This window comes from Protomyctophum bolini, assembly GCF_963924005.1.
Source record: "Protomyctophum bolini genome assembly, chromosome: 16".
NCBI lineage: Eukaryota > Metazoa > Chordata > Actinopteri > Myctophiformes > Myctophidae > Protomyctophum > Protomyctophum bolini.
In genome coordinates this window covers 20086483-20113358 of record NC_137877.1, presented here as the reverse complement: position 1 = coordinate 20113358, position 26876 = coordinate 20086483, and the positions used below count along the sequence as shown (strand labels likewise).

General features: G+C 42.6%; 1 protein-coding gene across 1 annotated transcript in view; it reads right to left on the bottom strand.

Annotated features, from left to right (window-relative positions):
- Positions 1–26876, bottom strand: part of erbb4b (erb-b2 receptor tyrosine kinase 4b) — a 393044-nt gene that overhangs the window by 107586 nt on the left and 258582 nt on the right. The window contains exons 4-7 of the mRNA XM_080786645.1: positions 19629–19760; positions 12639–12704; positions 6610–6728; positions 3244–3385 (exon numbers count right to left, since the gene is read on the bottom strand). Of these exons, the coding sequence (XP_080642771.1) occupies positions 3244–3385; positions 6610–6728; positions 12639–12704; positions 19629–19760 (459 nt within the window). The remainder of the gene's footprint in view (positions 1–3243; positions 3386–6609; positions 6729–12638; positions 12705–19628; positions 19761–26876) is intronic.

The window sequence follows — 26876 nt, the reverse complement described above, 5'->3', positions numbered from 1 at the left end:
AGATGAAATAGGAGGACGTGTTCAAACTTGGCTGAACAACCTGGAGTTGATGTAATTGCTGTTCTGTCAGAACAGCAAACAGTGCATTGCAGTATAATCACATTTACTGGAAATAAAAAGCATGAACAATGAATTTGTTACACACTTCAATGAAGGAATGAGTCTATATCAGTGTGATTTGATTTTAGAATTTTACTGGACATCATGGAACTGCAACAAGACACAATGTTTCGGCTTCTTCACAGCTCACAGCTATAATGTGACTTTAGTTTAAACCATATAACAAAAGAAACATGACACAAAATAGTTTATAAAATAATTACTAGTGGGTTGGGATTATTGCATTAATAACAAAAACATCATAGAGTTGCACAGTGGCAGCTTGTGGTCTCTGCAGACTGCAGTCACCATGTTAACTTTAGCTGCTAGGCTAAACTGCTAGGCAGGACATTGCTACACCAAAACAAACATTGTGAAGACAAACGGCTAACTTTTCCACCATCAAAATACCCCCTGGTTATATCAATGCTACTTCATGTGTCTAACTTAATCCACTTCTACACAGCCTGCATCATTTGCAATACAGGATGTATTGGCTTCCTGCTGACTGACAGAATCCTATAACGCTCACTGGAGTGTAATGCCCCCTTGTGGCACAGTGGAGCTATAGCTCTGTATGTGTTGTCTTTGGCATGCAAGGAACACATTGATTGAGACACGAAATCATATGTGGTTCCCAAACATTGTAACTCATGACCCAAAAGAGAAATTAGACATCTGCCCAAACTAGTGAAAATAGCAGATCTGTTTTCCCGACTATCCTTGGGATTGTGGGTGGGGGGTGGGTGGGATAGGGGATTGAGTTTTATTTTTTATTTTTATATTTGATATGTCTGTTTAATACTTGCCCCTGGGCTTGTCACAAAAACTTGAATCAAAAGATTTTGAAAAAATAAAGAAAATAGCAGATATATGGCAGGTCTGCCATTTTCACAACTTCTTGACTGTTTTAATGATTCATTTAATTTATTTGTGTACTAGTACTAGTATGTACTAGTTGGAATTGTTTTTAATTGTTAAGTTATGATTTATTTTTTTATTAAGGAAATGAAAAGAGGGGGAATATTTACTCACGGACCATAAAATTTGGTGCATGACAAATTGTTACAGTATATCTAACTCATATTCTGGCTGTTAGACGTTAGACATCTGGGCCCACGCAGGGGGAAAAGTTGCATCGTGAATCCATTTAATCTGCAGTATGATGAGAAATAATCAACTGATCAGAACATTGCAATTGGCCACTCAGCAACCACTATAAGCTGCCGCACACTCGAGTTATTGAGATGGAACATTGCCAGAAACTAATTTCAATGTCTGCACGCACGCCGCACGTACACACACACACACACACACACGTCACGTGCAATTGAAATAAATGTTCTTTTCAAGGCCAAGACATGCAGCGTATCGCACTCCAATTAAGACCCTAATTGAAGTCTTCCGTTACTTCCGTTTGTCTTGTTCTTCACAATACAACGCTGAGATCTCTGGATTTGAAGAGCAGTGAAGGAGTGAGCAGATTGTCAGAAATAGCAGTTAAATAATTAAAACGCTTTGTGAGCGCCACGCAATGGTAGACCTCAGGTCTAACATTCTGAAATTTAATTTAATAATATTTGGACTGCTGGACAGCTGACAGTAAGCTCTCTTTACTCTTTCAAAAAAAGTATATATACAGTATATATATTTTTTTAAGAATAAAGAGAACCTCCTGTCAGCTGTCCAGCAGTCCAAAGGGGGGAAGCATGTAACTTTGGGAAAGTGTCATAGTAGCTTGTTTACAACTGAAACGGACTTCCTGTGCATAACTTCCTCTTCAAAATAAGAGCCACATGTAATGATTAGTTCCTTTTGAATGCCTGTCAGATTTCCCTACATAACTGTCTCAGCTGTTGGTGCGCCTTGCATGCCTTTGATCTACGCACAGAAAACATTTTGACGACGTATGAACACTGGCACATCGGTTGTGTGCCCCCCTGATTATTATATCTAAACATGTAAACACAACATGAACACTAAGGATTTGATTGAGAGAGCCCTGGGAGAGAGCAGGTCCTCCATATTCATTCCAAGAGAGTTTGATGTCAAAGTCCAGGGGCCAATCACAGCACTTTTCTGAGCCTAATTATTCAGAAAACCCAAGACTACAGAAACCACAGAATGTTCAGAGTTCCGTTTTTTTAGGTGTACTTGCGGTCAAAAAAAATAAAAACTATATTAATAATAATAATAAAAATGTGATGCCATGAAACCTTTAAGACTCTCGTAAGCAGCCCACATGTACCCTCACTGGCTTTATATCGAATCGCACCAATGCCTTCACACCTGTCTCTAAGAAGTTTCCAAACCCCCCCACCCCTTCACAAGCAAGACACGGTGCTGCCGTCGATGTGTGAATATGTGTGTGATTTGATTTGTAAATGGGTGAAAGTAATGCACACAGGCGCTATACAAATGCACCCTTTACGCTTCACTTCAGCATATAATGTAAGGTCCCTCCCTACATATAGGTTCCCGTCTGTCCTAACAAAGCAGGCGAACACAATGACGAGCAGGAAGATGTAAATGGCGACAGCCCTAATGATAATGCATGCCGTGTAAGAGGATCCCCACGCGGGGACCGCAGAAGATGAACTTCAGATGCCATGGCGGTATACTCTCTCTGACCCCCACCCTGAGCATGGGTGCGTGGGGGGGGTTGGGGGATTACCAGAGCAGCAGAGCAAACAGGCTAAGTACACTTCAAGTCTGTTGTGAACATGTTATGCATTAGTAACCGTGTGCACTGTGCAGCCAGTCAAGGCTGGTTTTGCATTATGTATGTATATCTTCAGAAGGTGTTTATATACTTAACAGAATACATCTGTTCTGTTGTCCTGCGGTGTGTGCGTGCAGTTATGTATGTGCGTGTGTGTGTGGCGCGTTGTGGGGGATTTTGAACAAATTATATAAGTGATAATGATAGGCCCAAAATACACCTTGCCAGGTTGAATGTGTGTCTTGTGTGGGTTTTATAAATATCCAACCAATGAAAAGTATTAACACAAGTAGTAAGTAAGTAAGTAATAAGCCTCGCCAAGCCATGAGCCTATCTCCTGTTTCTGTAGCGTGAGGCAGCTTGATGTACAAGTGTGTGCGTGCGACCCGTGCGTGTGTGCATGCGTGCGCAGGGAGACTCACGTGGACACTTCTTGACACAGAAGGCTCCATAGGTGTACTTGGCCATGGGGTTGTGTTCCAGCTGGAAGGTGGTGGGGTTGTACACAAAGGGCTGGGGACACTGGGTCACACACGCCCCACTGTCATTGAAGTTGGTGCAGGCCTGCACACGCGCGCACACACACGCACACACACACACACAGGTTTTCATGTATGCACATGAAACACAGAAAGGGGGAGAGAGAGAGAAGAATACAGAGCAGCTTTAATCTCTTGAAGTACAGTAGCTATGCCTTTTGATAGTGTAACATTAAAAGATCAAAGTGTTCGTTTGACGTTTATGCACATGGCATGATGTCAGCCTGCATAATGGCCAACAGCACTGAAAAGTGTCCTATTACAGATTACAACGCTCTCACCACCAGTGTTGTCAGGTTGTTTGAGAGAAATAAGCAACAACAACAAAAATCTTGTATTTTAGCTTCAATCTGTAATGATGAAAAAAACAGGGCCCTACCCATAACTCTTGTTATACAGTAGCAACGGATTCACTCAGACCCACCAGGTTTTCAGGTGGGTGGTGATCCAGCTGTACTGAAGCCTCAAACACAGCTGTTGTTGTATGATAAAGTGGGAGGCGTTAAGGGGAGTGGATGATATTGTGATTTCATTAACGTGGTGTATTTCAATTGGGCCTTTTGACACAAAGTTTTCAGGAAGAAAACAAAAATACACAGGAAAGACATATTATTTCATATAATTCTAACCACACCTGGGGGTCGATTAGAGTAATGTTAACTCCATAGAAAAACCGAAAAAGTACAAAACTCACAGCACTCCATTATTTAAGATAATTACAAAGTCAGCCTCACTATCATCGTAAGAATATATCAAGGATTACACTTTTATCCTTTAATCGTTAAAGGATTCATGTCTCAGCGGGATTTGGAAAAACTTTCTGCATTGCATTTATCTTCAGTAGACTAGACTACAGTAACAGTGTCTTTTCAGGTCTCACTAAAAATGTATCAGACCGTTGCAAAGTTCATCCTGAACCACACTGCTGCTGATAAGCGTGGAGCATATCGCTCCAGTTCTTAGATCTTTACACTGGCTGTCAAATAATTTATTTCAAAGAATGGTTCAGGGCCAATCCAGATCGCCGAGGTACACGTGACAAAGCAAAGAGATAGTAGACTCTAGATAATATATAATATAATATAATACAAAAGAAAGACTACAGCCCAGTAGTGGCTAGACGTTCTGAGCTTCAGATCAGACATTTTCCAACAGCAGAAAAATAAACAAGAATCTGTACGAAATTTAGTATAACTAAACATGGAGAAGCAGTATTCAATTTTTGTATGCACCACATAATTCAGCTTTTTAAGAGAGCCATCAAGGAATTTTATAGAAAACCCAAGTACCTCATACCACCACAATACCATACTGGGAAAAACATAAATGTTTAAGTTTAGAAAAAGTTAGAGCTTATAAAAGTGCTTATTGTATCTATATACTTTATACACAGACTGGCTCTCCTTCCTCTAAGGCAGTGTGGTTCCCAGACTGGGTGTTGGGACCTCAAGATGATTAGCTGGTTCATTATTGAGCATTGTCCTGGCAAATAAACAAATACGGTAACGTAACACATTGTCTTCATGCTCTAAATATATTGTGTAAAGCACTTTTAAGTTTGAACTGCCTTGTTGTTGACATATGCAATACAATAAGTTGGTAGCAAAGCTGGCAATATAATGCTGAAATGAGGTTTTAGTTGTAATAATAACTTTTGACTTTAAAAAAACCCCACTGTTGAGTCCTCAGGAGCGTTACGTTATTTTTGCTCATATAACTGATTAAATTGCCCGACTTGAACATATTAATATTTAAAAACTAAGCTCAGCACCCTCACTGCTTTAATAATGGCTGAAGCGGGAGCAACAAAGAGCTGCAAAGATAATCAGAAAAGACTTGACCTGCTGTGCTGAAACTCCACAGCTCTGTATGGGATCTCTGAGTCAGGCGTGCACCAGTTAACCCAGTTAATCGTTGAGCTAACTTATTCATAAAATAAGTCCCTGCAAGTCCATTGATATATACGTATAAAAGATGCATCCAGCCATCCACAAAAAAAAACATGCTTTTCAATTATTCAATGCATGTAAAAATGTTAAAGAGCTAAGAGGGGAGGGTTTGTGGAAGCAGGTTTGGACTTAAACACCAGCTGAAATGGCTTTTCGTGACCACATCCTGACGTATGTCCTAAAGATGGGGAGGTGAGGTCGGCATTACAAATGACTATCCTTTTCGTCCTTCGTTAGGGCTGATATGATCAAAATCAAATCAGTTTGCCCTCGAAATATGCAACATATCTATCTCTCCATATGACTCACACAGCGTGCATTTGTCATCTCAGGCGGGCTCTAAACTCGCTTGCACACTGCAACAAGACAGTACTGAAAGTTTATCCATTGCCCATCTCGCCTCAAATATTCTCTGTGTGGCCAAACTCTGTGGTGTGGCCAAACTGTTTAACTTTAAGAACAGATTGTTTGTAATGCACTTCCATCACACCATCATAGCTGGCATTAAACAGAGAACTGTGTGGAAGCAGCTTGTCATCGCCATAACAAATATAACAAATATGTAACTTTCAACGAGTAATATTATTACTGGTTGAAAGTTACATATTTGTTTGAGAAGACATAACTAAGACTGGACATTTAGGGACTTTTTGATGTAAAAATAAACACAACTTGGCATTCTTTTTGGCATCTATTGGAAACCATCTCCCCATTATGACCAAAGATACTCAAAGCATGTGTGGAAAGACATTCTTTAATGACTAGATTTCTGTGTGGAAGATGGGAATTTAATAGCATGTAATGGTTTCTTTGATGGGTTGGCACTTGGCACTGTGGTCGAGGTATGTGTTGACGTTTGACAGGAGCAACTAGATCAAGCCTTGAAAAGACAGCAGAAAATGGAGGGAGCAGTAAGCATGCTGAAGGTCATAGGAACTTAGGAAGGACCGTCTGCGGGGAAGGAAGTGGAAATGTTGAGCTTTTTACACACTTTTTACTAAACATTAAAAATCTCAATATTCAGTTTGGTAAGATTCACCATGACAACAAGTACCCTTTTGTTTGATAGGAGAGAGAGAGAGAGAGAGAGAGAGAGAGAGAGAGAGAGAGAGAGAGAGAAAGTGTGTCACTGTGTGTGTGTGTGTGTGTGTGTGTGTGTGTGTGTGTGTGTGTGTGTGTGTGTGTGTGTGTGTGTGTCTGTCGTGCGTGTGTGTGTGTGTGTGTGTGTGTGTGTGTGCGTGCGCGTGCGTGGGTGTGTGCGCTGGTGTGTGTGTGTGTGTGTGTGCATGTTTTATCTTACAAAGCAGTCCGTGTCCTTTGGTCCAAAGCAACCACCTGCACATTCACGGTGGCAGCAGTCACTAACATAGGGTCCGAAACAACGGCCGTCACACTGCTCCGCACACACCGTCTTAGTCACTGTGGAGAGAGAGAGAGAGAGATCGGGAGGGAGGGAGAGAAGGTAAAATACGGAGTTGAGGATTGTCAGTCAGAGACAGTGGAAAAACAACCTCAGTGCCGGTGTCGAATAAATGCTCACGACAATGCTCTTATTTGTGACAATCTCCACAGCCAGCATCAATATGTGCATGTAGTAGCCTACTGTATATCTGCATAATGTGAAATGGGTGTGTATGCGTGGGAGAGGATACAGTAGGTGTGTGTGTGTGTGTGTGTGCATACGACCGTACGTGCGTGCCTACAGTGGGTTCAGATGAGGCAAGCATACCACCTACACAGTACAGTTTCTACTTTACGTCCCATCAAGTTGACACTTGACACCTACATCTGCTGGTTCATCTCTAGTTTGACGTGACAGAATGATTGAGGTCTCCATTTCCTCAGTGCATTGCGATTGTCGCCTCGCTCGCTCAGTTCGTCTGTCGGCCCACTCACAGGCCTACTGTCACCACATCGCAGCCATATGGGCCTGTCACACAACCATACGCCAAACGTACACAAGCCTGCGTCTATTCTGAAGACTTTTTGAGAAATGAGAGACTGAAACAGGCTGAGCTTGATAGGTGTCCAACAAGCATTGTTCACGGTGTCAGCCGATTAAAGGGCCACTTCACCCCAACCATATCTTATTTTAATGATGTTTGGGAGACAAGAAACACTTTCCTGGGGGTTTTTACATGGGAAATATGTGTTATATATATATATATGTTACATATTTTAGTATTTGGACACTGGGGCTCACTTCCTTCCTGGACTACAATTACCATAATACTTTGGTGCACTGCTCCTCCTTGTGGATAGGGGGAGGGCTGACTTACTGAGACAACATGTAGTCCAGGAAGTAAGTGAGCCCAGTGTCCATGACATCATGGAGCCCATGGACACTTTGAAATACTGAAATATGTAAAAACACATACATGTATTACCCACATAAAAACCCCAGGAAAGTGATTCTTGTCTACCAATTAAAATCTCATGATGTGTAAAATAAGATCTGGTTGCAAAAGAGGTGAAGTGGCCCTTTAATGTCATGCTCTGTTCCGAATTTCACACTGTCGATTGGTCGGGTGAGGACGAGATAATTTTGACGAGGGAGTTTTAAGATTGAATCAAAACTTGCAAGTTGGGATTGAATGCCGTTAGCCTGCTTAAAGCTGTGGACTAAAAACTGGTCCAAAATAGTCTTGACCCGTGTATATATCACTCTGGAATTGTGTTGCTGTGAACCTATAACTGCATGTACAGTATAATAGTAATAATATAACAATATTGATTTTTATGCGATATCACCGCATCTCATCTCAAGGCCTACTTTTGGCTGGTTGGTTGACCAAAAAGTATGTATAGGTGTATGTGTGCGTTTATCTTGGTGCCTGGAGGCGAAATGGTGGAGAGCTATCACATATACTTTAGATGGATACCAGTCACACACCCCATTCACCCAATATACAACACACACACACACACACACACACACACACACACCCACACCCACACACCCACACCCACACCCCCTTCCCATGTCTCACCTCACCATACAACTAACGTGCCATCAGTGTCATTCCATTAACGGTGCCAGAGCCCAAATGAAATGGCCTACTTTAAAGCGAGCGACACTCTGTCAAATAAATGACCTTGCCATGGGAGGGAGGTGTGACGCTTTTGATCAATCTGCCTTTTAAACATTCACTTTAAGGAAAAATAATAGCAAGCATAATAGCAAGAAAAATGGAAAAGGAATCCACCTCATAGAGTATGCCTGGTATACTGTATACTGTATATACTTGCAGCCTATATAGGAGACAAAACCAAAATAAAGGAGGAGAAAAAAAGAGTCTCTAGTGGGATGTATTGCAAATAGACACAGCTTTGCTGTGAGCCAACTGGAAAGCTGCTTGGGATATGATGTTGGTCCATCATATTGGGCCAGAGACAGATTTGAGGCCTGCCTGTTTACACTGCAATGAACCATTCCTATGCTGCCTTCAAATGTGTTTTCTGAGTGTCTGCCTGCAGTGCCTGGAGTGAATTGTATGCCATTGTGACAAAAACAACAAAGACATGAATTGTATCCAGAAACAGACAGATCCGCATACTAATTTATTTATTTTGTCATAATTAATGTAATTGTTCCATATAACCACTAGCCACAGTGCCACACTGTATTTGCACTTTGTTGTCTCACCATTTTAGTCTTAAAAGAGAAGAGAACGCATGCGTTGCTAAACTTGCTTGCGATGCATTGTGAGGTTGTAGATCAGCAATTTCTGGCTAACGTTCTTTCTTTCTTTATAGACAGATACTGATGAGCAAGAGGAGTATGCTTCTGGCAGTGCTCAACAGGTACATTGCTCTCTCGTTCTCCATCGCTGGTGGTGGTGTGGAAAAGCGGCTGCCTCCTGAGCAGCATTTCCTTCACCGCGATTGTTGTCAGTCATCCATGACAGCGGATCTCAAACTTTTCAGGCAGCAACCCCCCAAAAATAAAATTATATTTGAACTGGGGACCACCAACACTGACAGGGACTTGGAATTGTAGGTGTTGAGGTATTACATTTTGTCTGACTCAGTTCCACAGATACAGTATAGAAAATTGCTCTCAATGGTCAAGATTGTAGAACAGCTATTTTCAAAATGATTGCCTCTTTCTTGGATAATAATTGACAGGCGAGTAGGATACTACACATGGAAAAACGTCTGGGTTTCCGAGGCGTGTGAGGATAATTTTTGGTCAGACTGATTTAAATACATGCATTTCCTTTTGGGTAATGTAGATATGTTTGATAGTGACACAATTTAACAACTGAATAAAAATGTTCACCCTGGCATCTCTATTATAAAAAATACACAAGACACAATTTTTTCTGGAGTTGCGGGGGTTATGTTACGGCCAACTACATATGGGGGTCCTGGGCATTAAAAGCTTTGAGGACCAGTGCACTATAGGAGCGACTATGGATGGACAGAAAGGTGGAACAGATGGAAGAGGAGGAGGGAATAAGGGACCTGGACATGGAAAACACAGATGGAAGGAGAAAGAACGAGAGACACAAACATATGCACAGAGATAAACATTCTGTCATAATGAATGACAGGACGGTGGTGCAGCATTAGTGACAGCACTTTGATGAATTAGGGATGTGCGTGTGTGGTTTTGTTTTATTGAGATACTAATGTACTGTACGTACACTCCTGCAAAGAGGTGGCAATGTGAATGATCATCTCAGGCTTAAAGAGTCTCTTTTCAAAAGCCTCTGAATATGGATTTATCTGTGCGTGTGCGTGCATGTACTGTACAGTATACGCGTGTGTCTGTGTGTGTGTGTGTGTGTGTGTGTGTGTGTGTGTGCGTGCGTGCGTGTGTGTGTGTGTGTTTCACATCTGCATGCACAGACAGATGCCGGCTGTTGGGATTGTCACATGAAGTGATGATAAGTATTTTAATTAAAGCATCTTTTTTTTCTCACATTGACGCAGACACACATCATGGCTTGTATAATGTTTGGCTCCTAACCATCAATCACTCAGCCGGACCCCTCATTGAGAACCACTGAATTAAATTTATTTTTGAGCGGTGCCTCCACTCCATTACGCAGTTATGTGTGTCCACTCCATATGTATGTGTACGTACATACATGTCAGAGCACGGACAGATGCAACACAGCAGCACAATAAGCACACAATAGGAATGAGCAGTGCAAAGTTTCCTGATGAAATGGGCTGCTCTGCCACAGTGAGGTGAGAATAATGTGATGCACACTGATTACAAATGTAATACACTGAGGATCTCACTATGTAGAGTAGAACAAGTCTGTGAGGCCAGGAAATGGAACGGGGTGGAATGAGGATAACATGGAGAGAGGAGAGGAGAGTCCCTACAGTTCTAGAAACATGATATGAAACTAGATACTACGTCTGGGATTTGGAGTTGTCGTAATATTGTGACATGGCATAAGTTGTCCTGTTTTTAATTATTTAACCCCTACAGTACAGTACAATACTTTCTGAATAAAAATAAGAAAAATAAATAGATAAAAAAATTGTATATAAGAGCAAGAGAGAGAGAGAGAGAGAGAGAGAGATAGGTGGTCCTCTGTGCAGTGCTCTTCTTACGCCTTTCCGGCATGGCAATTGGATGCTGCATTCATGATTTGAGGCATTTTGTTCCAAAAAATATGTTTTGCCATTTTGAAAAGGATGTGATTTCTTCCTCAGCCTATGTGGGAACGCTTTCACCAGAGCAGTAGTCGCAGACATCAGGAAACTCACCAGACCAGTTCCTCAGTCCAGCCCCCTTTCCCAGTCCATTTCGTCAGAAGAAATTCTTGAAGCTCTGAAATCCATCAAGGAAAATAAGATTCCTGGGAATGATAACATCCACACAGAGTTCCTGAAGAACATGAGCCATGAGTCACTGACCTGGGTCCAACATTTCCTCTCCGCTTGGAAAACCTGACCATACAGTACCATCCAGATGGCCAAATAAGACCCCAGAAGGCCCAGATGAACCAAATAACTACCGCACTATTCCTCCTGTCACACCTTTACTGCTTGAGGGGGTTATTCTATCAATAATAAACAACACCCCATACTCTAGCTGGCTTCCGTAAAGGTGGATCAACAACAGATCGAGTGACCCGGCTGGTTCACGACATCGAAAGTGCCTTCCAGAGGAATGAAAAGTTTGGATCAGTCTTCATTGACGTCACCTCACTGTGGCGTATGACACAGTTTGGCATCGAGCTCCATACCACGAGCCCTCCACACCCTGGATGGATCCTTGACTGCTAAAACAACCAATGGTTGTTACACATCCACATTGCCTCCTGGGTGCGACTTGCCACGGAATGCCTGGGTCAACCTCAACAGACTTCGCTCTGGAGTAGCTAAGACCGAACTCTACCTGCACGTGATTGGAGTGTCTGCCACTGATCTCTGTGAATGCGGAAAACCACAGACTGTTGAACACATCATCGATGAATGTTAAATCATACCACATGGAATCAGCGGCCTAATTGAACTGGACGATGAAACCACTTCTTGGCGAATGTCCAACTTGCCTGTGTAGCCCTACACGAACAAACGGTGGGAATGTGCGTGCAAAATGTGTTCATAATTTGAGGCATTTTGTTGAAAACGGACCAATCCTGCAAACTTTTGAAGCACATCTTAGCCAATCAGGATGGAATATGGAAAATTGGGCAGATCCGTGTTGATCACATGACTATAGAGATACTGTGTACCGATTTGCGTGATGTTATATGGATACAATCTGTATAGGAATATCCACAATATTGTTTAGCAAAAATTGGCCTCATGTTGGCGCTATAAATGTTGTGAAAAAAGGTTCGGTGTTGGCCTTCAGGGAGTGTGTGTGTACAGTTTCGTAGTGTCCGGGCCAACGGTACCTTTCTGCCTTCCGGAGACAACAATACAATATTATCTTCAAAATATCGATAGTTTGCAAAATATATTACATTTTTTCCATATCGCACAGCCCCAGATGAGGGTGTTATTGACACAGAGAGAGAGAGAGAGAGAGAGAGAGAGAGAGAGAGAGAGAGAGAGAGAGAGAGAGAGAGCAAAGCAAGCGCTGTTTACACATTTCTTTATTCCCTTTCAATTCCCTTTTAATTATTTGTTGTTCCACTTTTGCTGTCAATACAGCCACTTTGAATTGAATTTAAGTGAGGGACACAGGGAGAGCTGAATGTAATGAAGAAGAGACAAAGTTAGAAACAGTTAAATGGATGGGGACAGGAATAGAGACAAACACACAGGGAGGAATACAGTTTATATCGTTGCTGCCGGGCAGAAACCTCTTATCTCTGTATTCTAACTTTTTTGTGTGCGTGCGTGCGTACTCACATGTCTGACACTGGCCCTCCTTGGGACCCCAGCAGCGCCCATTGCATGATCGGTGGCACTTCTGACCTGCACAAAACAAGACAAGACGGTTACTACTGTATGTCCTCTGTTTGTTACTATGACCGTACACAAGGCTTTGGCGATCCTTGTTATTGTGATTTGTGGCCATTAACAATCAGTGATCATCTCTTACTTAACCATTTATTACAGTTTGATTTATCGCAATGTATTGCAATATTGTCTGGCCAAGTACATATCCATCTAATTTACACAAATTATTAATAATTCAAAAGAAATGTTTTTCTTTCTCTTCTCACTATTTGGCTACATCTGCTCCTCTGTTTAAAGATCTAAATGTATTGTCTATCTATGATATTAACATAGTACAATCCTGTTCTTTCATCTATAAATGCACTCACCTTCCAAATATGCTTCCTACACCTTTCAAAGAATTTATGATTATAATACTAGACAATCTGACAATATTCATCCTCCCTTCAGTCGTACCACTCTTAGCCAGTTCTCCATTAAAGTCAGAGGTTCTTTACTACACATTATTGCCAACTCCTCATCTTTACTCTGTAACTTTAAACATAGATTGAGTGCCAGCCTCTTGAAGCAACCCTATCCACTTGATTCTAACAGCTTTACTGTGCATACTCAGACACAGACAGACATGCATGTACTCTTACTTGCACGTGCACTCACGCACACAAGTGTATTTGTTATTGTGTTTGTTATTTTCCATACCTATATTTGATTACTTTGTCTACTTACTATTTGTATATTATCTTTGGTGAGAACCACATATAAGCCATGTGTTTCACGCACACTGTGAAACAACTTGGAAATAACTAGGACATAACTAGGACTTGGAATACCTAACTAGGGAAACACAAGGAATTGACAACGACGAACTGACAAGGAACTGCAAACACTGGGGCATAAAAATAGACAAGACTAACTACACACAGGTGAACTGAAACACACAATCAACACTGGGATAGGCTAACAGGCAACAGGACACAGGTGGCTAGGGTTACACTAATACAGGGAGGTGAGACAAGGCAGGTGACAGAAAACAAGGCAGACATGAAATCACAGAACACTACTACAAAATAAGGTACAGAACACAAGTCCCAAAACACAGACAAAGTCCAAGGGCAGAGGAGCATACCGTGACAAGGTGCTGTACAGAAATAATCTCTAAAAGAGAAAACACCATGCAGCACTCACTGAACTCTCGTTTTAAGGCCCTTTTAATTAAATGTTAGGCATGGCATGGTACTTTTGGCCCCTCAGCGTCAAATCGCTGTCAAGGCCATAAAGTACAGTGTTTTTCCACTCAGTAGGCGTTACCGCATTACTTCCAGGTATGATGATGATGTTACGCGCATACCCTCAATCTATAGGGCTAGTCCAAGTATGCAAGTATGCATGGCAGCCCTCGGCTAACGATAAGTTAATCTTTCTAATATGCTAATGTGATGCGACGGAGCACTGCCTCGCTGACAAGTGGCCAAGTGTGAGCAGCAACACGCAATCACCCCCTTGACCCAGTTCTGTCACCGTGCTCATACCGTAACGATGCATGCACCATGGCTCACCCTGTGGTTATATCGCCCGCTCTAATCAAGCAGAAGACATGTTGTAGGAGGAACAACTATGGTGATCAGGGGATTTAATAAGAAAAACATGGCAAATATGTTGTTGTGGGGGGTGGGGGGGGGGGGGGGGGGGATTTAGTTGGTGAGGGTTAAGATGCTTAGCCGACTGCTCTTCTGACCCCTCTTAAGCTCATTCTCTCATTACTCTCCATTCTTCAGATTCAGTCTCCTTTGGATCACCTACGGCCCCATTCATTCTCCAGTTGAAATCATGTGTTAGCACTGTACTCTTCAGACTGTATGTGTCTTCTTTCTCACGGGTGAACAAAGGCTCTGAATATATCACATGGGTCATTTGAAATTCCTTAGTCCGTGACACAGCATAATATAATGCACTGAACCCCCTGATAGTTTGGCAAACAATAACGTCCATAAACCGTGACATCTATGAGGACCGCTGTCCTATATAAGCCCCGGTGCTGTCCTTAACACCTTCTCTCCTTAGGATATTACATTAACAGTGATCTAGCGCTGGCTCGGAAAGCAATGTCCTTGGCCCGTGTCCTGGAGTTACCTCTTACAGCTCCCCCAGCACGTGACGCAGCAGTTCTGGAGGTATTGATATTCTTGACGGATGCTAGTCTAGCACCCCGTCACCCGCTCCTCCCCGACCATTTCACCCCCACTCATTGACACCCCACCCCACCCCCTTCCCCGCTTGATGCGTGTCCATTGCCCAACTCCCACGGCAAGTCCTCCACCCTTGCTGCCACAAGATCAAGATCACCAAACTTGTAATCCAGAGGCTAAGAACTTCATCCTTTTTGGGGAGAAGCCAGGCACTGTTTTCATTTGATATATATACTTTTCCATTGTTATCATGGCGGTGGTTGATTTGTTCTTTCACTGCCCTTTCTCAACCCCCCCCCATGCACCTTGTTCTTCTAATCACTACCACAAAACAACAGAGCAATTCCAAAATCTGAGCAACGATCGATTTAGATGCCCCAACCTGCTCTTACCTCCCTCGTTCTCCAACATCTGCCACTAATGCGAACACACACACACACACACACACACACACACACACACACACACACACACACACACACACACACACACACACACACACACACACACACACACACACACACACACACACACACACACACACACACACACACACACACACACACACACACACACACACACACACACACACACACACACACACACACACACACACAGCATACTATTGACATCTTAACCTTAACTATGTCCGGGGGAGGTGAGGCATTTTAAAGAAGCTGTTAAAAGATTATATGGCACGGATGAGTGAGAGATGTGGACGATTCTTTACTCAAGGTCGGGCTGGAGTTTAAGAAGTTGAGATAGCGGGACCTTGGCCGCTAAATTAAGATTCTTTGGCCAGACTTTTCAGCACTCTCTAAGCTCTAGTTGGTGGGGTGGGGGTAAAACTAAAGTGGAGCCAAGATAGCTTGAACTTGGCAGCAGACAACTGCCCGTCCCTGACATTTACATGATGATCCGGTATCATCCCGCCGTTTGCACAGGGTAAAAAAAACAGCCCATTGTGGCTAACTGGAGCATTTTCAAAAGGGCTTCCATCCGGGCTAACGGAGTGAGACGGACAAAAACGACAGGACAGACAAAGGCAAAAATGGGAGAAGAGGAAAGTGATGAATTACGGAAGGGTAGTAGAGGGGCCATGAGAGAGATGAAGTGAGGGAGGGAGGGCTGATGGAGTGGCGTGTGTCAGGGAGCAGTGTCAGCCTTGACTATAATAGCTCTCATCTGGAGTGGGTGATGGACAGAGGACGACCCTTCTGCACCCACTACACAATTACCAGCCAGTCAATTAAACCCTCCAAAAGAGCCAGTGCGCCGCCGGTACCCAACACGCACCCACACGACAATACTCTGCGAGGGCTGTATTCACAAATCCATGTCTCTACATAATAACTGGGCTGTTATTTGTAACACTGCGCTTGTTTCTTTACAATAAGAAGGTACAGACAAGACAGACAAAAAGGAAGCTTCTTTTGTCCTAAAATAACCTATAATTATTAATTCATGTTGACACACACAGATACAGACACAAGCACAAATAGTATTCATATAATAATTAAAATGATATATATATATATATATATATATATATATTAGGGATGCACCGAAAATTCGGCCACCGAAAATATTCGGCCGAAAATGGCTAAAAATGTATTTTCGGCCTATTCGGTTTCGGCTCAAATAGGCCGAAAATATATCACCGAATAGTCAAAACACTGGGTCGCTATAAACACAACACGCGATTGTCTTGAACGTAACCAGAGCGCTCGGCATCTACCCCTCTCTCTCTCCCCAACTTCAGTCTCCCACACACACACACACACACACACACACACACACGGAGCGTCTCTGTGGCTGCGATGCGCTCCGCGAAAACTGCGAGCTCATCAACAGGTTGCAAAATGCCCAAAACAGGTCCCAAAACATGGTATTTGTGAGCACCGCCACTGTCTATTCTTTTGTCGAATGACCAAAAATGCTCCCCAATGTCTGAATCTGTGAGCTTGCAGCCTTGCAGGCAGGCTACGACGGACGAACACTAGCAGTGTAGCACTAGCTCGTTAGCTCTTCAAATTTGTTCCACCTGTGTACTGTAATGATCTCAGCAGCGCATTGAAGTGGACATAGGGCTAAAGCAGAAGCAGAACGTCCGTGAACGTTTTGCTTAACAATGAACAGTTGTTCAGTGCTGTTTAACTTTGGCAATATGTGATACTAGAGCCTAGAGAACATGCTAATATGGCTGCTAAATAAGAACGTTTTCCCCCCATCAGCTAGCGTGCTATTGTGTGTGTGTGTGTGTGTGTGTGTGTGTGTGTGTGTGTGTGTGTGTGTGTGTGTGTGTGTGTGTGCGCTCGCGCGCGTGTGTGCGTGCCCACACAGACTGTGTATAGGACAGTGGTTCTCATAGTGGGAGTTCCAGCTAGAGCTAGATAGTTAGAAAGTAAACCAAGTGGACCCTAAGGTTCTGTAACAGAGTGCAAAAATGGAACCAAATAGACTCTCAAAATTTACATTGATTTTACAATAGAAATAAAAAATAAATTGGGGTCCCAGAGATAGAAATGGAAAGAAAGACAGTCAGCTATACACGGTCAACATTACAGATAACAGTATCATTACAAGTACAAGGAATGGCAAATCAAATTGTATAAAAAACGGGGTAAAATATTAATTTTGAAGGAGTATTCATTTGTATTGTCTTTATTGTTAGTTACAACATGCCTACAATAACGTGAAGCATTTTTTTAAAGGTAATTGCAAAAAGGTGCCATAATCCGATTCATCGATTCATCGTTTAAATAATCGCCCGATGAATCGATTATAAAAATCCATAATCATGTCTTTTGCCATAATCAGGTAGCTTTACAACAAAGATGTATTCGGCTATTCGGTATTCGGTTTTCGGCCAACTGTTTCCTATATTCGGTATTCGGTTTCGGCCAAGAATTTCCCTTTCGGTGCATCCCTAATATATATATATATATATATATATATATATAATTTCAGGGATCTCTCTATATATGGGCTTAATTGCGACAGCAGGTCACATTTTCTATGATATGATCCCTAATTTACCATCATCCCTTATGATGTCACGAGACCTGGGCAAAATATATGGGGGCTTTCCCGATGTATGGGGATTTTACTATCATCCCTGATGATGTCATAGTGATGTCACAAGACCTGGGGTTGTGCCCAGGATTGTGAGTGAATTGTGAGTGACAGCTTGAGTGACGATTGTGAGTGACGGTGATTGTGAGTGACATGACGTGACATGACAAAAAAACGCAAGGTTTCATAGTTAACTTTCATAGTTAATTTTCATAGTTAACACCCAACACAATGACCAGTGTTGGGTGTAACAGCGTTTTAAATAACACCATTATATAACGAGAATACTGAGTATTGAGTTAGTTTGCAATTTAGAGTAATCCTGGTTACCTTTTCCAAAAACAACTGCGATACTTAGTTACATTTAAGACCTAAATACAGTTTTTTCTGTTGCCACAAAAGAAAAAGAATCCATCTGACACAATTTGTACGTGTCCTGAATGAATCTCTGTTGGTGAATGAAAGGCTGCTAGCATGCACTGTCGTGTCGCAGTGTTACACGGGAATCAGTGACCTGCTTTGAGTGCTTTGCAGTCTGTGGATATTGCATAATGATTTTAAATAATGTACCGGATTCAATAGGTCACCACTTTTGGTGTGACACAGCAGACAGACACAGCTCTTGTTTACAGATTAAGATTGGGAGAAGACGGATAGTTTATCCTTTAGTAAGACTGTGGAAGTATTCACACTATTTTTTGATTTTTTTGGGGGTTTTAATCGCCGGTAACGCAAAACTAACTAAGATAATAATACGTTTTTTTTCTCAGAAGGTAATCGTGTAACATAACAAGAGTATTTTTAAACAATAAAATAGCCAAAACCAGTACTGTCGACAGGCTAAAAAACTGACCTGTGTCAGTAGCTTCTGAACTGCTAGCCTCCAGAGCCTGCTACCGTATGAATTTGCCTCCATGTTTACTGACAATATTCGGAAAAAATGCATATTGGGTAGAAGATTGTGTTTTTCCACTTAAAACTAATTCAAATACCACATGAATCTATCTATTTTATCCAATCAAACATGAACACTTGGAGGACATCTGCAAATCTCCTCCTGCTGCCTTGATATTCTGCCAACAAGCTTTTTTTTTTAAATTGTTTTAAATAGCACGGCCTCATATCTACAAATTGTCAACACATTTATCCCTTGTTTGTTCCTGCAGGCCCTGACACCTGCAGACATCAAGTCACTCTTAAAAAAGCAAAATCTAGACATCTCACTAATTAAAACTATATATCACCTCCTGTCTTTATGTAAATATGGAAAAGATGACTTTCAAAACTGAACAAACTTCTTGGCACTAGGATTTTGACCACACAACAGCACTGAGCCTGTTCTTGTTGATGTGCAGACTGTTACGCGGAAGCATTTGAAGATTGTCTGATCTGACTGGTAATATAATTATATATATTATATTATATTATATAAATAATATAATGATAAAAAATATTGCGCGCGCACACAATCACACATATAAACACAGAGGGAGGACTGCCCATAATTCCGACATCCCATTACTCCGACTATGTGGCTTTGCGAGCGGTTAGGGTTAGTAATGGGGCCAGCTTTGCCGTCCTCTCATAATTCCACTGATTTAAGCTATATTTAAATTAGATTCCATTTAAAGTTCAATCATGGTCTCATGTTGTGGTGGTCTCTCTGTGTTATACTTACATGTAACACTGCTGTTGGTAGGAACCACCAGGGGGTTGTAGCGTGGGCTTCTGACAATATCCTGCCAGTGGATGGTGTCTGCGTGACACAGGAACTTGTTTCGGTCCACATACACACCTCCAGTCAGGATCTCTTTGGGGAGAGGGGAGAGGGGGAGGGGGAGAGAACATTACAGAGCTGCTTAAGCGATTCAGGTAAGCAATATAACGAAGCTAAATAATCCATATTCTCTCAAAATTGTTTTGATCCGTTTGTATTGTCTTGTATTGGATGACCTCTCTGACTCAGTTATGCAAATGCACGACAACACAACAGTAACACACGGGTGGGGGGACCTGCTCAGGCAGACGGCTGCTGCTATTGTTGTTGCTGCTGCAGAAGCACTTGTTTTCATATCACTGTTATTATAACCTCCTCCTAATCTTCTGCTGTTGTTTCTGTGCTGTGCCTCAATCCCTCCTCCTCCTCCCCCTCCTCCGTCAGTCAGCCCATGTCATACGCAGACAGAAACGAAATTACCCCCTCACCCAACCACCCCCTACCCCGCCACATTCAATGCGTCTAGGGTTTAAATCGGCAGCCCTAACAAGTTTTTAATTTCAGATTTCAGCGTGCACACACAAATGGGGGCGATGATAAAAGGAGTGTTGTGGCAGAGAAATGTTGGTAGAGATGGGAGGAAGAGACGGTGAGAGAGAGAGAGAGAGAGAGAGAGTCGAGAGAAACGGAGTGCATGAGAAACGACAGACAGACAGACAGACATGAGAATTGGCATAGAGATGGAAAGAAAGAAAGAAAGAAAGAAAGAAAACAATAACGGGTTACTTTTGCATTATTTTCTCTGCCCGCCAACAGATTACTGACACGGAACAGAAACAGATGAGACACAGCGTCACGAACCACCACTCACACAAATACATTACAGTATTATATTGTCATAAATCAACACCCTACTTGATCATATTAGCATGACACAAAAAGTCCTATAGATCCACAAGCTCAAAGCGCGAAGTGACACGAGCTGGTCGAATCCTGAAAAGTAACAGTTTTGGATATATGAGGTTTCTACCCGACAGAGAGATATATAGGCCCTCATTTATCAACTCGGCGTACGCCTAAATATGGGTGCATGCCGGAATTACCGCAATTTTCAGCATTTACCATTTCCGCAAAACATTGAAATTGAACGTGTGCCAGGACAAAAATCACGTCTGGTCGTAGGCTTTGTCCTCAGCTGTTTTTCTGTCGTACACAAGCGGAGCGGCATTGTCTGAACTGCTGACATGCTGTCACAGGCATCTAAACATATGTTTTCACTCCTAAAATGTATAAAACTAATAATACGTGATTTTTTTTATTTTGTAATGGCATGTCATATGAAATTACTAGGATATTTCCAATTGTGCAAGAAATAAAAAATGCGCAATTAAAAACAATGTTGCAAGTTAGATGCTTAAGCCATTTAAACAGTGTTTTGCATGAGATGAGTGCATACTGTTAGCCCCCTGACCCCCCCCCCCCCCCCCCCCTGGAAGAGTTAACTTCCATGACATGGAAGGCATTTGCAGTGCTGCAGTTAACGGGTAGGCTACTGCAATCTACAGCCATGTCTTGTCCTTTTAATTAAGGATAAACCTGACGTGCTCGAATGCCAATACATGCGACTGCCGAGCCAGCGCAAGTGTGGACCGCATCCGCATCTATAGGTAGGCTAACCCAGCCAGCCTGAGCCCACCACCACTATAGCCTACCACCAGTACCACATGGTTTAGGCTGCGCAGAGAGGCAGTCTAATATACAGTAATGTCATAAACGTGCATGCAGGTCACAACAGTGACAGAGACAGACAGAACAGGAGCGGAGGAGGAGTTGCAGTTATTTATGCTGTGCGTGTCCAAACTCATTCCAATGACATGAGCAATGTTATTTAATTAATGCTTCACAGAATCACAGGTTCAGGTTTTCGTTCACTAATCTTGTTGTATATTAAATGAATAAACACTTTAATAATTGTATATACAACTAACAACACAGTGACAGTTGCTTGCAAGTTGCGTGTGCGTGCGTCTATGTGTGTGTGTATGAGAGGGGGGGTGAGGCGGGCATAGTTACATAATGTAACTATGGTTTCCAAGGTCGTATTGCAGTTGTTCATGTCGCAAAAACGAGGGCGAGGTTTGATTTCATAGATAGATTTCAGCCGTCACATGTATTAACGTCGGAAACGAAATTAAGAAAGGATCAGCTGTTTGCGGTCACTTTATAAATACCGTGGCGACGTGGGTGTACTACAAAACCTACACTCGAATTTGGGGCAGATTTTACACTCAATTCATAAATGAGGGCCTGATTGTGTGCGCTCACACGTGCGTGTGTGTGTGTGTGTGTGTGTGTGTGTGTGTGTGTGTGTGTGTGTGTGTGTGCGTGCGTGCATGCATGCGTGCGTGTTGCCTGCCTGCCTGCCTGCCTGCCATGCTCTCTCATATTCATTGTCTCCGGTGAGAGGCAAAGATGCGTTTAGTCTTTATGGAAATGAATGTTGAGGCTCACGACAGGGAGCAATTCCGTTTCAGAGTGAGAGGGAATGTGGCTCACAGCAAAAAAAAAAAAAAAACGAATTTGTTGTACTGTGAGGGTATAGAAACAGATCCCAGAGTTAAGTTGACACCGAGGATATTCCTGCAAAGGTAAGCGATGCAGGACAAACATGAACACGCATCAGGGCCGGTATGAAGACCATTTGGTGCCCAGAACAGGTTTGGTGCACACGACACAAAATGCTAGTGTGGCTTTTGACACAAGACGTGGCAAAGTAGAATAGTGACTATGGTTGGGATCCTTTAGGATTTAAAAGATTCTCTCTCATAAAATCGAATTTGAAATAACTCAGTAAGCCAGCAAGGCTTAGAAAAAATACAGACGTCAATATACCCTCAGAAGGCAGTGTGAAGAGCTGTTGCTAGTCGAAACTCCTTAACTGAGGAATGCTTTTGAACACGTACAGTATTGGGGAGAGATTATTAAATCATCTAAATCATGTTATTTGCCCGGCATCAACAGATGACTTCAAAGGATGTTGGTTTCACTCTTGAGTATTTTGTGGAGGCAGAGCCGTTTCAAATTGTATGCCAACTCTTGACTTTCCATCTGCAGGCATTTTGTATTGTTTCCCCTCTTTTTAATAAAACTCTAATGGGATTGACAGCTTGATTTTCCCCTGACAGAATGATACAAATACAAATCAATACGCGTGGTCACATGCATTAGATACGTGTGTCCATAAATCTATGTGGAAGTCTGCATGGTGCTATCCAATTATCCCTTATCATTGTCTCTGTAATGTCTAATATCCATTTGACATTCTGAAAAAAAAGAATAGCATAATATTATGTGCATTTGCCTGGCCTGTTTCCTTTTTATAACTACTTGAACTCTAGCATCCCCACTTTGGGCATCTGCGATGCGTTGCGAACTTGTAGATCTGCTATTTTCGGTGAATAGATTTAGTGTGGAGGGAAACATTATATGTTGTGTGAATATTTGTGAAATGTGCCGATTGTGTTTGTGTATTGCTCTCTTTCCCACGCACGCACGCTATAGCCTGCCGTCCAGCACCTCCACACTCTCGCACACGCACGCACCCACGCACGCACGCAGGCATGCGCACACACACGCACAGACACAAAGAGACACACGCATGTCATGTCATGTCATGTCATGTCATGAGCACTAAAGTAAAGTCTCTGCCATTGTATCGCATCACATGGTGAATACGTGCATAGGCTACGTCACACACGTACACAAAGCCCAACAAACAAACACAAACACATAAAGTAAGCTCACTCATAATAACATAACCTTAAGTCTCAGGTGCCAGATAAGATAAGAAAAAGTGGTAGTTTTAATTGGCTCCTTCTGCAATACTGGCAGTTTGCCCAGGGTGGTTGGGTACGTTTTTCCCAAGGCTGCTGTCACAGAGACATGAATAATTCACAGCCATATATTACATAATACATCTCTGCAACATGCTAACACTGCGCGGGTCAGGCCTTCATTAACAGTAAATGCTTCATTAGCATAGTTGCTAGCTGCACTGTTGGCAGCTGAGCTAGCTAGTGGGACCAACGGTTAAAGCCATAGCTGTTTATTGTTTTGGTGGGCAGAGAGAGAAAACGGTGTCTTAATTAGCCCATTCACACGCCTAGCTAGCGCTTCCGAGCCATCCCCTGTGTACACGTACATGCACATGAAGGAAGGAAGGCACTCACGCATGCACATGTGCACTCACACACACACACACACACACACACACAGCCTCCCGCTCATCCCTGGGAGCCACTCCAAACGTCTCTAAACGGGAGCGTGGCTCAAACCACACCGCGCATCGGCTCCGCAAACCGTTGGAGGAAAAATAATAAGAAATTTAAGAAGGCAGAACAAATGTATGCAGCCAATTATTTCAAGGGTACCTTGTTTTTCTTTATTTTTTTTTCTCCTTTTTAATTGCAGTGTGGGGATGAATTTGATTAGGTCGGGGAGGCAAATATCTATTCAGTGTTGTAAAAAATAAATGAAACTGTATTAATGAGTTTGTGAGCATGAATTAATGTGTGTACTTGTTGTGTTGTCTAACAAAGAACAGGTTGAATGCCCGGAAGTGCTCGGATATTGGTTGCATCTAACTTGTTGATAGCAAGAAGAGTCCCTGTCCATGTGCCTAAAATCCTCTTCAGTCATGTCCCATATTATTGTCCCCTTAAGAAACATCCCTAAAGGAGATTACCAGTACCTCATTTCTTTGCCCTCATTATAGGCTACCTTTCCATCATGAATATGCATACATTCGATCTAGTGGTTCAGCACTTAATCAATGTAATCATGGATTATGCAAACAATAATCAATGAATGAATACAATTCGATTCAAGCTCACACACTTGAAGCGATGTATAGCTCACAGCGCGTTGTGATGCGACACACCGTGAGCTTGGCGATCAGCTATTTTCACAATCAACCAATCAATCGTTAAAATAGACATGCTCTGAAAATGCACGCAGTCCACGCAGGTACCCATACTGTATGACCACGTCCACGTGGCACGGCAGCGCACAAGTCAGATGGTTGGGCCGCCAACACAGATTTTCAAGTGAGGTCGAGAAAAGGCAGAGCCATAGAGTAAAACAGAGTTACGACAACTCTGTTCACTTCATGGGGCCAATCCAATGGCGGTTCTTCTACATAGACTTCTATTGGCGAATAGGGACACCGGAAGTTTACGGAATGCATTGGAGTCTATGGGCTCGCACGTGTTTAAAAAAAATCACACCCGTGTGAACTGAGTGTTGCAACTCCTCCCCCCCACCACCTCTCTCTCTCTCTCTCTCTCTCATGAGCAGGCAACACAGCAGCACTATCTCTCTCACTATCTCCCCTACTGGTACAAATAATAAGTCATATACTCGTGCTCATGGCCACATAGTCACATAGACAAGGACATTGCTGGTTGTAGGAGTGGTTGCACCACTCAAAAAGTCATTTTGGGGGTCCTGGGCCCAAAACTATTTGAGAACCTCTGATTTAGAAGGGATTTTGTAGAATCGGCCTCAGGTCTTAATGGGTTAACTGTTAACCAAACACATCAACATGAGATTTTTGGGGGGGGGAGTGGGGTATACGTACTAGGTGACATATGAGAGGGGGACATAAACCAAAACGATAGATAGGGTAAGAAACGGAGAAATAGAGTCTGAAAACAGAGGGCGGGGCAGTCAAAGAGTTTAAGGTAAAAAAACAATATCTTGTCCGTAACCACTTTTCAACCTATCTTCATATAATTGGTCCTTACTAATGTTCATGATAAAATAGTACAATTTTCATTCTACTGGGTCTGTGTCTCATATAGGAGCGTTGTGGGCAGTTCAGAAAACCGTCTACCAGTGACATCATCGATGGGGAATCCAAGCTAGAAAGTGCAGGCTTTCTATTCCTGGAAAGTTGGCATGCTATAATGGAAGCCATCATTCTCGTGATAATAAAAGAGATGGTAAAATAAATCTGCCTAACGATGATGTCACTGGTACAAGGGTTTCTGACATGAGACACAGACAGAGTAGAACGAGTAGAAAAAAATGGTGCTATTTTAAGTCGTCCTTTAACGTAAAAAGAAACAGAAATCCTGCCACACAAAGATTTGGCACTCCAAGCAACTTCAGAGGACCCTCATGTTGAAGACCCCTGCATTAGACAACGACAATGTGAATTCAAAGGGCAGCCTCGATATTGGCGGCCTCCAATCCGTGTCGCCGTGCACGCAGCCCTGCGTCAATCACTGCCAGAGCCCCTGGCAGCCGTTTGCTCTCTGAGTCACTCTGTGACCCACATGAGACGGCGGGAGAGCAAATCCCCGTGTCTCCCGTACAAATAGGTGATCTCCTCTCCCATCCATCATCCACTGGCACCGCACAGTCCATCAGCCTCCAGGGCCCACAATCTGTGTTGCCAAGGAGATGGCGTATGTGCCAGTGTCTGTGTGTGTGTGTGCATGCGTGCTTGCACAGTTGTGGAAAAAGTACAACATTCTTTTTTACTTAAATAAAAGTATCAATAGAGCATCATGTAGAAATAAATGTCGTTTCACAATTTATCAAAATGTATACAAATCATTTGAAAATTGCAGATCTACAAGCTCACAACACGACATGTTGTGAGCTTGTAGATGGGCTATTTTATTTATGCGTGCGTGCGTGCGTGCGTGCGTGCATCAGGAACACGATTTAACCAATATTAAATTACTTGGAAAGGGATTAAAAGTGTTTACGTCTTGGGCACTATAGCTGTACAGCTGCAGGGTGTCACCTGCGAAAGGTATTGGCTGGGTTTCCCAAAGAAACGTTGTGTTGCACATAATAACACACCCCTCTAGGCCACACACAGAAGCCCAATCAGACACTGTGTCCTTTTTTGGGAAACACTGTCAAACACAACAAGATAGAAATAGACAACCTAGACTAGAGCACAGCCATATACCTGTCCTCATTGCGCACGTAAGGCCTCCTGCACATGGGCGGATTTTGGGGGGGTGCAGGGGGTGCAAAAATCTAAAATCTTTTTCTTTTTTTTCAAACTTAACTTATGGCTTCTGACTGTAGTCTGTAATCATCTCTCTTATGATGATATGATGACTCGCTGTACGGCTGTAGTGCATGTGTGTATGTGTGTGAGCTGCTGTACTACCTAAATAACTCATTTTT